The sequence below is a fragment of the Eubalaena glacialis genome, chromosome 3 (genome assembly GCF_028564815.1).
Source record: "Eubalaena glacialis isolate mEubGla1 chromosome 3, mEubGla1.1.hap2.+ XY, whole genome shotgun sequence".
NCBI lineage: Eukaryota > Metazoa > Chordata > Mammalia > Artiodactyla > Balaenidae > Eubalaena > Eubalaena glacialis.
The window spans coordinates 127240032-127253346 of record NC_083718.1 but is presented as its reverse complement, the minus strand read 5'-3'; the positions used below and the strand labels follow the sequence as shown (position 1 = coordinate 127253346).

Below are 13315 nucleotides of genomic sequence, written 5' to 3'. Positions count from 1 at the left end.
TTTACTGATATTAATGAATACTATTCAGGGTTATAGGAACTGAAATTTAACATTTTACAGTATAAGAGGCAATAAATTACTAATATCTGTTGACACAAATTCCACTCAGACTAAATACACCATTGATACACTCAAAAAGACATTTTGTAAATATTAATATGCTAGTTTATATGCTGCAGTGCAAAAGAAGTGACACCCTAACAGTTTCCTGAGCTTTAGGAGATTAACAACATTTTTCTGACTACTACTCTGCATTTAAAATAGGCTCTTTATTATATGCAGCCATGTCAAAACTATACAATTAAATTAGGTTTTTGGAGAACTGAAAAGATTGGTCAGAATTATGGTGGCTTAGAGTAATGAAAAAGTTTTCAAAGCAAAAGTATTTACAAAGCTACAAAGGATACTATGGATTTACATGTAGTATAAAGATCAAAGATAACCTACTGATTACCAAATGATCACAATTATTCCTTCTTTTTTCAAAAATATTACACTGAAAGACTTTATGATAAGTTATCTAGCATTAAATATACCAACCTGTAGAATATTATACATTTTGACACATTCTTCCATAATGCCCAGTAAGAAGGAATGAAAGATAAAATATTAAAAATGAAGAAAATAAACATGCTTTTAGGAATGTTTTTGCATGGGAATATGTCAGCAGAAGTGAAAATGATTTCTCATCAGAACTCTCTATATCCTCAAAATTACAAAGACCGAGTTTCTACTTCAATTTTTTCTTCTGCTTGTACTACATCAGGATCAACATGAACAACCGGAGGTCGTAGGATAACTTCAGGCCCCCCACCATATATAGACTGTAGAAAATTCCATGTTTCTTCAGAAATCTGACCAGAATCTGCTCCTAAAATTAAGTATATAGAGAAAGAATAATATTTACAAACCTACATATTCATACTGCAAAAGCTTTCATAATGTACCCCCAGCATGAATACTCTAGGAATAATTGAGAACTTTTGGAACATGAATCTTCAGACTACCGGCCCATACTGTTATAAGTTGCAACTTTATGGTCTGCCTTAAAAAGTTAGAGATCCTTTTTCCTGCCTCCTATTAACAGCCTTAAAATCTTTCTTCGGATAAAAATTAAACATTGGCAATTTTTCCACTATTTGTCTTAATTCATGTATGAATTACATCATTGAGCTGGATATAAAGGTGAAATAGATGGCTAGTGATGATATATTCTTAACAGTGTGACAAATTACTAACAAGTAAAGACTTAATAGTATTAGTCAAACTTACCTTGCCTGAGTATCACATTGCCACATTTGGTGACTGCAATTTTAGTGTTATCAATAGGACCTGGAGGATCTAAGTCAAAAGGAAAAACAAATAATCAAAATGTATAAATGCACCAAAGAACTGCATATTTCTATGCCTGAATTAATGAAGGCTATAACTGTATAATCAGATTATTTTTTAGTCAGATTATTATAGTCAGTTCTTAACTGTCTTCTTTTGAGTTTCTTCCTTTTTGGGTCTTAATTCCCCCAAAATGGAACCAGGAAAGAAGCTGAGAGAAGTTCTCTCAGTACCATCCAAAATTTAATAAAAATGATTTCTTAAGTATCCATTTGGGGATTACAGGTTACAATGCACTTTTAATGCTACAAAAGAACAATTCTTTGTAATTTAAAAAGAAATGCAATTTTTGGTTTTAGACCGTCATTAAACTAAAAATAAAAGCATTATAAAATGAAATGTTAAAATGCTTTTTTTTTTTAAAAAAAAGCTGCGCGCTGCGGCTTACAGGATCTTAGTTCCCTGACCAGGGATTGAACCGAGGCCCTCAGCAGTGAAAAGTGTGGAATCCTAACCACTGGACTGCCAGCGAATTCCCAAAGTGCATCCTTTTTTTAATTTAAGGAAAGAAACCCTGTTTTCCCCCTGGATACAAAAGTACAGTGCATGTTCATTATCAAAAACTGTTTAAAAAAAAAAAAGGCACAAGAAGGAAAAAGATACTGTTATCCTACTACAGAAAGACAGGCAAACTGTTCTAGTACCTTTGAGGTCTTTCTGCCTTTGCATATGTTTGCCTTTTTCTTTTTTTAAACAAAAGGTTCCAACTATGCATACTGCATTATAACCTTTTTCATATATCAAGAACATCTTATTTTTAAATTTTAAACACTGTTACACAAATAATTTTTAAAGTCCACATAGTATCCTATGGTAATGGATAAACTATAATTTAACCAATCTTATTGTTGGAAGGATTTTTTAAAAAATTTTTCAATGTTAAGATCACAGACTAATTTTTATTCAGTTCCTTTATATCTGCTATGAATATGCTATAATCCATGAAAGTTTTTAAAAAATTAAAAACAACCAACATATAAACTAGAATGTACGTTTTTTTCTCTCTTGTTCTGTAGTGTAATCCCAAGTTCATGTAGATATTCAAAAAACATTTGTTAAATAAACAAAAAATCTGCAAAGAATTTCGTCTTTCAGTTAAACACTTACCTCCATCCTTACCCTTCACAAAACTTTCCCATTCTCTAAACCACTGCATACTGATGCAATAAAAAGTAGCTGGAGAATCCTCCTCTTGGAATGCTCTGTTGAGCTACAGAGGGAAAAAAATTAGTCATCTAAAATCTAGAACTTGCTTTGTAGCAGAACAATACAACCATTCTACTTCAGCATCTGATAAGGCCAATTCCTCACACACAAAGAATGTGACTTAACGTTGATGCTAGGTTAACTTAATACTAGGATACATGGTAACACCTAATAAACATTCTAGGTTATATCTCAAAGTTTATCAAGTATACACAAAAGGGGCATAATGATTGTATAAGTGAAAATGGTCAAGAAAAAGTCTTCAAAGCAATAAATACTCCACATATTTATTAAAAATCTGATGTGTAAATCTTATTTAAACATACCATACCCACTGTCTACATCTTACTTCCATTCACTTAAGATACTGGTAGACATGTTGCTATTACAAACAGAATGTTGAAACGAAAAGTTCTGTACATGTTATTTCATAGACAATAAACATATATATATAGGACTTCCCTGGTGGCGCAGTGGTTAAGAATCCGCCTGCCAATGCAGGGGACACAGGTTCGATCCCTGGTCAGGGAAGATCCCACATGCCGCAGAGCAGCTGAGCCCATGCGCCCCAACTACTGAGCCTGCGCTCTAGAGCCCGCAAGCCACAACTACTGAAGCCCGCGAGCCACAACTACTGAAGCCCGTGCACCTAGAGTCCGTGCTCCGCAACAAGAGAAGCCACTACAACGAAGAGTGGCCCCCGCTCACCGCAAATAGAGAAAGCCCAGGCACAGCAACGAAGACCCAATGCAGCCAAAGATGAATAAATAAATATTTTTAAAAACAACAACAACATATATATAGGATAAATTCTCAAAAGTGGTGGGACAGTCCTTGAAGACCTTCTACTTCCTCCTCTAGTCCTAAGGCCCAAGAAATGGGTATGTGACTCAAACGAGGCAAAACTACTAGAAATGGAAATCTTCAGAGGAGTAACCTAATGATTTGAATGGAGTCATTCCAATGTCAATTTTGTTAGCTATACAGGAATACCTTGGTTCCTGAATTTCTGGAGGTCTGGTTATTCAATTTTTCTTTTCAATAAATTTCTTTTTTTTGCTTAAGTTAGCCAATCTGACTTCTACAACTTTCAATTAAAAAACCGAATTGGGGAGTTCCCCAGTGGCCTAGTGGTTAGGATTCCGGGCTTTCACTGCCCTGGCCCGGCTTCAATCCCTGGTCGGGGAACTGAGATCCTGCAAGCCACGCAGCTCAGCCAAAACAAAACAAACAAAAAGGGCTTCCCTGGTGGCGCAGTGGTTGAGAATCTGCCTGCCAAGGCAGGGGACACAGGTTCGAGCCCTGGTCTGGGAAGATCCCACATGCCGCGGAGCAACTGGGCCCATGCGCCACAACTACTGAGCCTGCGCGTCTGGAGCCTGTGCTCCGCAACAAGAAAGGCCGCGATAGTGAGAGGCCCGCACACCGCAATGAAGAGTGGCCCCCACTTGCCGCAACTAGAGAAAGCCCTCACACAGAAACGAAGACCCAAAACAGCCAAAAATAAAAAAAAACTAAATAAATAAATTTTTAAAAAAAATTAAATTTAAAAAACAAAACAAAAACAAAAAACCATACAAAAAAAAAAACCCCAACAAAACGAGACGAAACCAAAAACCAAACTGACAGAAAAACCGGCATAGAAAGAGGGGAACAGGGGCTTCCCTGGTGGCGCAGTGGTTAAGAATCCGCCTGCCTATGCAGGAGACACGGGTTCGAGCCCTGGTCCGGGAAGATCCCACATGCCACGGAGCAACTAAGCCCGTGCGCCACAACTACTTACGCCTGCGTGCCTAGAGCCCGTGCTCCGCAACAAGAGAAGCCACCGCAATGAGAAGACTGTGCACCGCAACAAAGAGTAGCCCCCGCTCGCCGCAACTAGAGAAAAGCCCGTGCAGAAACGAAGACCCAACGCAGCCAAAAATAAAATAAATTAAATAAATAAATTTTAAAAAAAAAAGAGAGAGAGGAACAGCAACAGAGCCTGAGGAAAATGAAGGGTATTTGAAAATTATCTAATTGTAATAGTGTGAAAAGACAGTGAGACTCCTGAAGATATCTCATGCTGGGTAACTAAATGCCCACGGTACATACTACCTATGGACAAAAACAGTGAAGTTCAGCTCATTTCTCCCCTATGATCAAATCTAATCCAAACCCTGCCATTGTCCCCAGAGATCCTTATAATAATGGCTCAGAAGTACCTCTATGATCTGGCCCCATGATTTGACTTCATCTTCTAGTACTTTCCTCCTCATTTATTCACTTGTGGTCACACAAACCTCTTTGTTATTCCCAAAATCAAGCAGATACATTCCTGTCTCTCAAAGCCTTTGCATGGGTATCCCTTCTTTTTACAGATATTTGAATATCTCCCTCACCTCCTTCAAGTCTTTGCTTAAATGTCACCTTTTCAATGAGGCCGATCTTGATCCCACTGTTTATAACTGCACCTGACTCCTCCCCTCATCACTATACTCCTGATCCTCTTATCCTGTTAGATATCTTCCTTCACCATAGAACTCATTACCTTTTGATATATAATGTATTTGTTATTTATTAAATGTAAGCTCTTTGAGGGCAAGGATCTTTCTGGGACACAAGGTAGCTGCTTCCACAGAACAATGAAAGACAATGAATAATGTTGTGGTTGCCTCTGATGAAATCAAGGCATGTTTGTCTCCAGGTAAAGAATTAAAGTTTGGAGTTCCTGTGATGTACAACTTATCCTTAGAGAACTGAGATTTCTGAAATGTAATGTTAGACTGATTCTGTCAGATGAATCCGTTTCATTCACAGCATTACCAGGTTTGGACACTTTCAGGACTTTCTTTCTCTCTGGCATTAGGACATTTCTTCCTTATGTGTCTAGGTGGGGGCTTTTGAAAATTGAGTTAAGTATAATCACCCCAGTTATTTAAAGGCATCTGTTTCTCTCTAGTTCTCGGAAATTACACTGTTGCTCTAAAAGGAGTTCCATCTCTCTACTCTCTTCTAAAATACCTATTAGAAACACATTGGATTCTGTATCTATCCAACGTGTCAAAACTTTTGTTTTCCACCTGTTTATCCTTGTGCTTCATTTTAGGAGAAACCCTTCACTAGATCTTTCAGTACACTAATATGCTCTCCAGCAGTATTTATTCTGCCATTCAATCAACCCATCTATTGAGTTTTGTTTTGTTTTTAGGATACAATATCCTTATGCATCTCTCTGAGGATCAATCATTTATTTTAAGGCATAACTTAGGAAGACACAATTCTTTCTAGGTATTACAAGCTATCTAAGGTAACGCCTTCTTTAACCAACCCAAGGGTCCACATTCACTGCTCAATCCAAGCAGACACCTTCGTGTTTGCTGCTTAGTACAATGCAGGGGGCAGAGTGCTGAGATCACTATTAGTATCTGCCGCTTCCAAGCTTAAAGCCTGTGTGGTCATTTCCCATGACGTTGGTTCGCTTCTTCAAACTGATCCTATCTGCTTTCTCAATTTTTCAGAAACTCCACTTAATTTCCAGTCTAGAAAGGGCACCTATTTTTGTACTCTAGTGTTCTGTTTTGTTTTTTAAAATTTTTTTTGTGGCATGTGGGATCCCAGTTCCCTGACTAGAGACGGAATCCAGGCCGCCTGCATTGGGAGCTCGGAGTCTTAACCACTGGACCGCCAGGTAAGTCCTGTTATTTTTTTACACTAAGACATTGCTTTTTTGCTTTTTTTCAAAGGGGTGGTGGTAGAAAAAGACAAAAAAAACCCTAGTTTTATGGAATAATTATAGACTTGCATTTTATAAAACAGCTTCATTAAAGTATAATCCACACAGTGTTAGTGTAAAGTTCAATGGTTTTCAGTAAGTTTATAATTGTGCAGCCACCAACACAATCCAGTTTAAAACACTTCTGACACTCCAAAAACTCCCCTGTGCCAGTTTACAATCAATCACTTCCTCTCAGCCCCAGGAAACCACTGACCTACTTTGTGTTTGTTTTTTTTTTTTAATTAATTTATTTATTTGGTTGCACTGGGTCTCCGTTGTGGCTCAAGGGCTCCTTAGTTGCAGCTCGCAGGCTCCTTAGTTGTAGCAGGCGAACTCTTAGCTCCGGCATGCATGTGGGATCTAGTTCCCTGACCAGGGATCGAACCTGGGCCCCCTGCATTGGGAGCACAAAGTCTTATCCAATGTGCCACCAGGGAAGTCCCTATCTTTTTTTTAGATATTTCATATAAGTGGAATTAGACATTACATAGTCGTTTTTGTCTTGTTCCTTTCACTTGGCATAATGTTCCTAAGATTCATCATATTGCTGCATGCAGCAGTAGTTCTACCTTTTTTATGCTTAGTAGTATACCACAGCTTTTTTATCCATTTGCCACCTGACAGACATATCAATTTCCAGTCTGGGGCAATTATGAGCAATTCTGCTCATGAACATTTGTGTACAGGTTTTTGCAGACATAAGTGTTCATTCTCTGGAGTAAATACCTAGGAGTGAGATTGCTGAGTCATATGCTAAGTGTTTGTTTAACCTATAAGAAATTGTCAAACTGGTTGTCATCCGGCATGTGACACCACATGCCCACCAACAGTGTTTATATGAGAATTCTAGTTGCTCTACATTTTTGTCAGAACTTGATATTGTCCACTTCTTTATTTTAGCCATTCTAAGAAGTGTGTAATGGTATCTCACTGTGGCTTTAATTTGCATTTTACTGATGACTACTGAGAGTGTGTACCTTTTCATGTGCTTATCACTCATATCTTAAGGATAATGTGTATTAAAATATTTTCTTATTTTTAAATTGGAATATCTATCTTCTTGAGTTGTACGAATTCTTTATATTATATAATCTGGATATATACAAGCCCCTTGATGATAAATGATTTACAAATGCTTAGAACTGGATTTGGGCCTACCTTCCTAACCTACAATGTTTCTTCCAGTATCACCATTGTTGGTCTTACTGAATGTCTCATTTCCTGAGATGATATCCCGTATCACCTCTGATTATGTAACTAATTTTACACAAAATAAATGAAGCAATAGGCTCACATCCATAGAATTCACTGACTTTACCATATGGCATCACCTAAAAGTTGCTGGCCTACTGAATACTGTTTTTGTGCCTGGGTGGCAAAACACTGTGGGGTTGGTACTATCCTATAGGATGGAGTATATGCCCCAAACTAGAAACAACCCTATGGTGCTGTTTTTCCCACAACCAGAAAACATGAGGGTAGGTACCAGGTAAAGGAAGTAGGAGAGTTTATCTATTACTACCTACTGACACAAAAGCTTTTTTGCTTCTAGTTATCACAACTTTGGCCTCTACTAGTTTAGAGGTATTAGGTTCCAAAGGGACACAACAATGATTTTACTGGACTGGAAGATGAGACACTCCTCTGGCCATTTTGGGTTCCTCATGTCACTGAACCAAGAGGCAAAGGGGGTAGGGCTATATAAAAAGTAGAATAAAATGACTACTACACAACAGAAACAGGGAGAACTATGTCTGAAAATCAGGTTATACCCACTGTATTAGTTTCAGAGGGGGGCTATAGCAAATCACCACAAACTTGGTGGCTGAAACCAGATTATTTTTTCTCTCAAAGTTCTGGAGGTCAAAAGTCCAAACCAAGGTGTAGGCATGACCATGCTTCTTGTGGAGAAGAAGAGGAGATTTAGGGGAGATTCGGTTCCTTGCCTCTTCAACCTTCTGCTTTGTGAGTGTATATTCCAATCTCTGTCTTCTGTTTTCATATGGCTTTCACCTCTTCTCTCTGTGTATCTCTCCTCTGTGCATCTCTTTATAAGGGCACTTATCATTAGACTTAGGGTCCATGCAGATAATCCAGGTTGATCTTGTCTCAAGATCCTTAATTACATATAAAAAGACCCTTTTCATAAATAAAGTCAATTCACAGGGATTAGGACACGGAAACACCTTTTTTGGGGACCAGCATTCAATCCACTATAAGCACCATTCAGTATTTCCATATCCACAGATTAAAAGCTCATAAACTAGAGAAATCTAACACAGGCAAGACTACAAAGAGCTCAGAGTCTTCAGGAACGAAGGTCTGGGTTACTTTATCAGGTAACTAACCAGCTGAAGTGCTGGCTGAGAAAACAGAATATGGAATGGGTAGTTATAAGCTGTAGACACATATTTCTTCCTTCCCCCATGCACTGGGTTGGCCAAAAAGTTCATTTGGTTTTAAGTAGAACTAAAAGACACCTTTTTCATTTTCACCAAGAATTTTATTGAACAATGTATTCACTAACCCAACGAACTTTTTGGCCAACCCAATACATATTTGTAAATATTTCTGAATTTGTGAAAAATTACCAATTTATTTTTCCTTTCTTTCATTCCTCTATTTCATATAAGGTATGTTGTTGGTGGTTAATCTTATGGTTTATTCTTTAGATTGCAGAATGTAAAAGGGAGATTATGACTAAACTGACTGAACTAAATATGAATGATCATCATCCAGAAATGGATATACTGACTGATGGGACTTCGGGTTTCCCAAGTTTAGGGAAAGGATAAATGCTGCATCTATTGGTACATGAGCTAGCTGCATCATGTTAGGCAGAAACATGATACTACTGCTACTGTTGTTGCTGATGTATGAATGCATATGACAAGGGGGGCAAACTATACTGTATTTATTGTCTGTTAATGCATCATTTCCATTCATTCTTACACTCTCTTCTATGAAAAGAGAAGACTTCACTTTCCAGGATCGCTTGCCAGTAGTGCTCCAGATCAGCCACTGCCAATGATATATGCAATATACGGAAGGCACAAGAGAAAGAGAAACTTCCCCCACGTCCTCTGGTGGCAGTTGTGGCAGGACTGAGGCCTCCACAGATGGCACAAGTAGCGTTTTGCCACCACTTCCAAGCATCTTCCCAAGAACCCCTCACTAGGTGCCATAGGCAGCTAACGTCTTTAACAGCAGCATCCTCGGGATAACCCACCAGGGTCCTGAGATTAGCGGCTTATCAAGTCTATCAAGTTTCTGAGCATTCTCCTGAGACTTGCCAGTGGTAAGCAACATAGGTAATTTCCAGAAGCTTTGTGCAATTAAAAAATTCTTTTTAGCTTTGAAACAATCTCAAACTTACAGGAAAACTCCAGTACAATACAAAGAAATTTTCTTTTCCTAGACCATTTCAGAGTAAGTTGCTAAACACACAAGGACTTTTTCCTACACATTTAACACAAATGATAAAAATGTGGAAATTAACATCGATATAATACTAGCACCTAATCCTCAGACTCCATCAAGTTTTTCTAATTGATCCAATAATGTTTATAGCCAAAAGATCCAGTTCAGAATCACTTGTTGGGACTTCCCTAGCGATCCAGTGGTTGAGACACCACGGTTCCGTTGCAGGGGGTGCGGATTCGATCCCTGGTCGGGGAACTAGGATGCCACATGCCGCTCGGACGAAAAAAAAAAACCAAACAAAAAACAAAAACAAGCAAGAATCACTTGTTGCATGTAACTTCATATTTCCTTTAAGGTGGCACAGTTCCTCAGTCTTGACTTTCACGATCTTGACAATTTTGAAGATTACAAGCCAGCTGTTTTATAAAATGTCCCCCAATTTGTCTCTGCCTGGCTTTCCTCATTTGAAACTCAGGTTATGCACTGTCTACCAAACAAGTGATGCTATGTTCTTCTCATTGTATCCTGTCCTAGCACATGATTTTGATATGTTCCACTGCTACTGATGTTCACTTTAATGACTTCATTGAGTTGGTGCCAGACTCTTCTTGCTTAGTCTTTTCTCTTCGAAATTAATACGTAGTTTGTGGGGAATAAGCTGGAACTATGTTAATACTCCATTCCGCATCAGTCTTTCAATTTATTCACTTATTTATTTATAACGGTATGAACACAATGTCTCCTATTTTGTTTAATGCATTATAATACCATTATAATTTATTTTGAAGCATAAATTGTCCCAAATTTGGCAAGTAAAAGTCTCTTCAAGCTGGCTTCTGTGTACTTTTGACATTTCCCCATGATTCTTCAAAAACTTCTTTAATTTCTGGAACAGTAAGAAATTCCAAGCTCATCTTGTAATTCCCCTGCCCCGGCCCTGAAAGCAGCCATTTCTCCAAGGAGGGCTGGTTCCTTTTACTGGAGAAAGATGTTTAGAAGCCAAGATCCGAAGAGAGCTAGGTAGGCCCAATCCTCCTGGAGTTATTACTGCTTCCAGGCCTTTTCAGTGCCAGAGTTAGGAAATTAACTTAGGTGCATCATTTATTTCTATATATGTGTACACATACACACATTTATACCTCTATATGTATATATGTATCTATTACAGTGAGCTCACAAAGATGCCTACAATTTTAATCCAATAACAAAGAGTCCATTTTAGTTTCCTCTCTTTCGATATCTGTAACTCCCTTATCTGACAGTAAGAAATCTGGCTCTCATTACACTCATATTATCTGATCAATCCTACACATGGAATCAATCCCTCAATTTTACCACCACCACTAAGCTGTGCCGCCTCACACACCAATCTCCAGCCAACACGGGCATCCACTGTTACGTTGCCTGGGCTCCAACATCCTTGATCAGGCCCACACCACTACAGAGAAGCTTTCTTTACCTTGTCTGGGCTCTCAGACCCCACTCTGAGCCGCTGTCCTCACTCCTACCTCCAGTATGGCAGCCTTCCAGATTTCCTGAAAGTCAGCTATGGTCTTCTTGATCTTCACTGCCCAGTCTTTTTAGTAGTTATTTAAGTCTTTCATTGCCTGTATTCCTATTCTACTCAAAATACTTAGAATGGCTTCTGTTGATCAAACCCTAACGTATGGGACTTCCCTGGTGGTCCAGTGGTTAAGATGCCATGCTCCCAATGCAGTGGGGCCGGGTTCAATCCCTGGTCAGGGAACTAGATCCCACATGCATGCCGCAACTAAGAGCTCGTATGCCGCAGCTAAAGATCCTGCACGTGGCAATGAAGGTCCTGTGTGCCGCAACTAAGATCCGGCACAGCCAAATAAATAAATAAATATTTTTTTTAAGAAAAAAACCCTAATGGATATAGTCATTAGCCATTTATTTAAGCATTCATGGAATGAACTACTTTTAATATTCAACTAAAATTTGCCTCCTTATATTTAGAAAGCAAATGAGGCTCAAGCACAATAAATCAATCCACACCTGTAATATCTTCCTGTGTATGTGAAAATTTCTTTACTTTAGGCAAGGGCACACACACACACACACACACACAAAACACCCCTAAATCTATGAAAAGAAGCCTGTGGCCACAACATGGAATGTACTGTTCATCTATAATATCTGCTCAATTAACTTCTCCCCTTCTTTTACTAAAAGAATCTCAATCTTCCCTTATAGAATTATCCCTCCACCAATATAATTTCAATAGAAATATCAATGAACATGCCTCTCAGGTGACTCAAACTCTAGTAGGATTCTCTACTAGGAATCCGAATAATAAATAAATGGTTGGAGCTGTATTACTGACAGCAGCACTTTGAAGAAACTTACTTCTTGCTACCTAGACAAATGGAACTATACCAGTCTTTGTCCATAAAACCTGGTTATTCAGCTCTTCCTATTGATTCTGTGATCAGACTTTCTGTTGCTTGCAATCAAGAAATGCCTCATAACATACTCACTTTGTGGGAACTAGGTATAAGTATAGAGAGTCCCCCCCAAACAATATTATATTTCACAAAGGGGTGGAAGTAAAGAATGCAATCTGAGTAGATGCTTTCAGAAAAACCACTAACTTAAGGAAACTTATAATTTACCATTTCAATAAGGAGATTTCTTGCCAGTGCCAATACATAAAACAAAATTTATTACCAATCCATGAAAACAAAAACCCCCAAAAGAAGAACTTAACTCACTAGAACTATAGTCACCTGACTGGGGTCTCTCACTGTTATGAGCCCATGAGACTTAAAATGTATTACAACTCTTTCATCCAATCATTTCACTAACATTGTTCCTCTAATTGTCAGTTCTTTATCTTTATTCTAGATCATTTTTATAATTTGAAAAGCATCATTTTTTTACCCGAATAAAAATTTCCAATTCAATTTTTCTTCTTTTTTCAATTTTCTCCGCCTCAATCTGGCAAGTGTGACAAATGTACAGATGGTTGACGGCTGGTCCTCCTCCATACCTAATGCATGAAGAATTTAATAAGTATGATAATCTGGAAGTAAGCTGATGTTCTAGGAAATGTGTCCAAGTTTTAGTAAAATGTAAAAACCAAATTATCGTAAGGACCTGATTTTATGTTTTTCAGGGTCGCTGATTTTATCAGTTTATTGACTTACTGATTCATCTGTATTTCAACTTTCCCTTACAGCTACTTTTGTTCCAAAATATGTTTGTTGCAACAACATAAAGTAAAAGAAGTGGCTGTCAAAAGTTAGCATACAACATATAAATCTTAAGTTATACACAGCCACAGTTTTAATCAAGTTTTAATTAGAAGGAGGCTTCCCCTGGCCACTAAGTAAGAATTCATAGAATGAATTATTGTCAATATTTAAGAAAAAATATTTAAGAAAAATATCACGGCATACTTTCAGAGATACAGATTATCAGAACATAAAACTTAGAATTAATTATCTAGACTAGGGCCACACTAGCCACAAAAGTCTCTCTACTCACACTTCAGAGTGAATAAATGAAGGAAGA

At 38.0% G+C, this 13315-nt stretch overlaps 1 protein-coding gene across 2 annotated transcripts in view; it reads right to left on the bottom strand.

The window, feature by feature from the left end:
• Nucleotides 1–566: 566 nt before the first annotated feature.
• The window catches only part of USP33 (ubiquitin specific peptidase 33), a 62382-nt gene continuing 49633 nt past the window's right edge, over nt 567–13315 (bottom strand). For both annotated transcript variants that reach the window (XM_061186425.1, XM_061186426.1), the window contains exons 21-24: nt 12683–12791; nt 2500–2602; nt 1273–1341; nt 567–871 (exon numbers count right to left, since the gene is read on the bottom strand). In XM_061186425.1, the coding sequence (XP_061042408.1) occupies nt 714–871; nt 1273–1341; nt 2500–2602; nt 12683–12791 (439 nt within the window). In that variant the 3' untranslated portion in view covers nt 567–713. The remainder of the gene's footprint in view (nt 872–1272; nt 1342–2499; nt 2603–12682; nt 12792–13315) is intronic.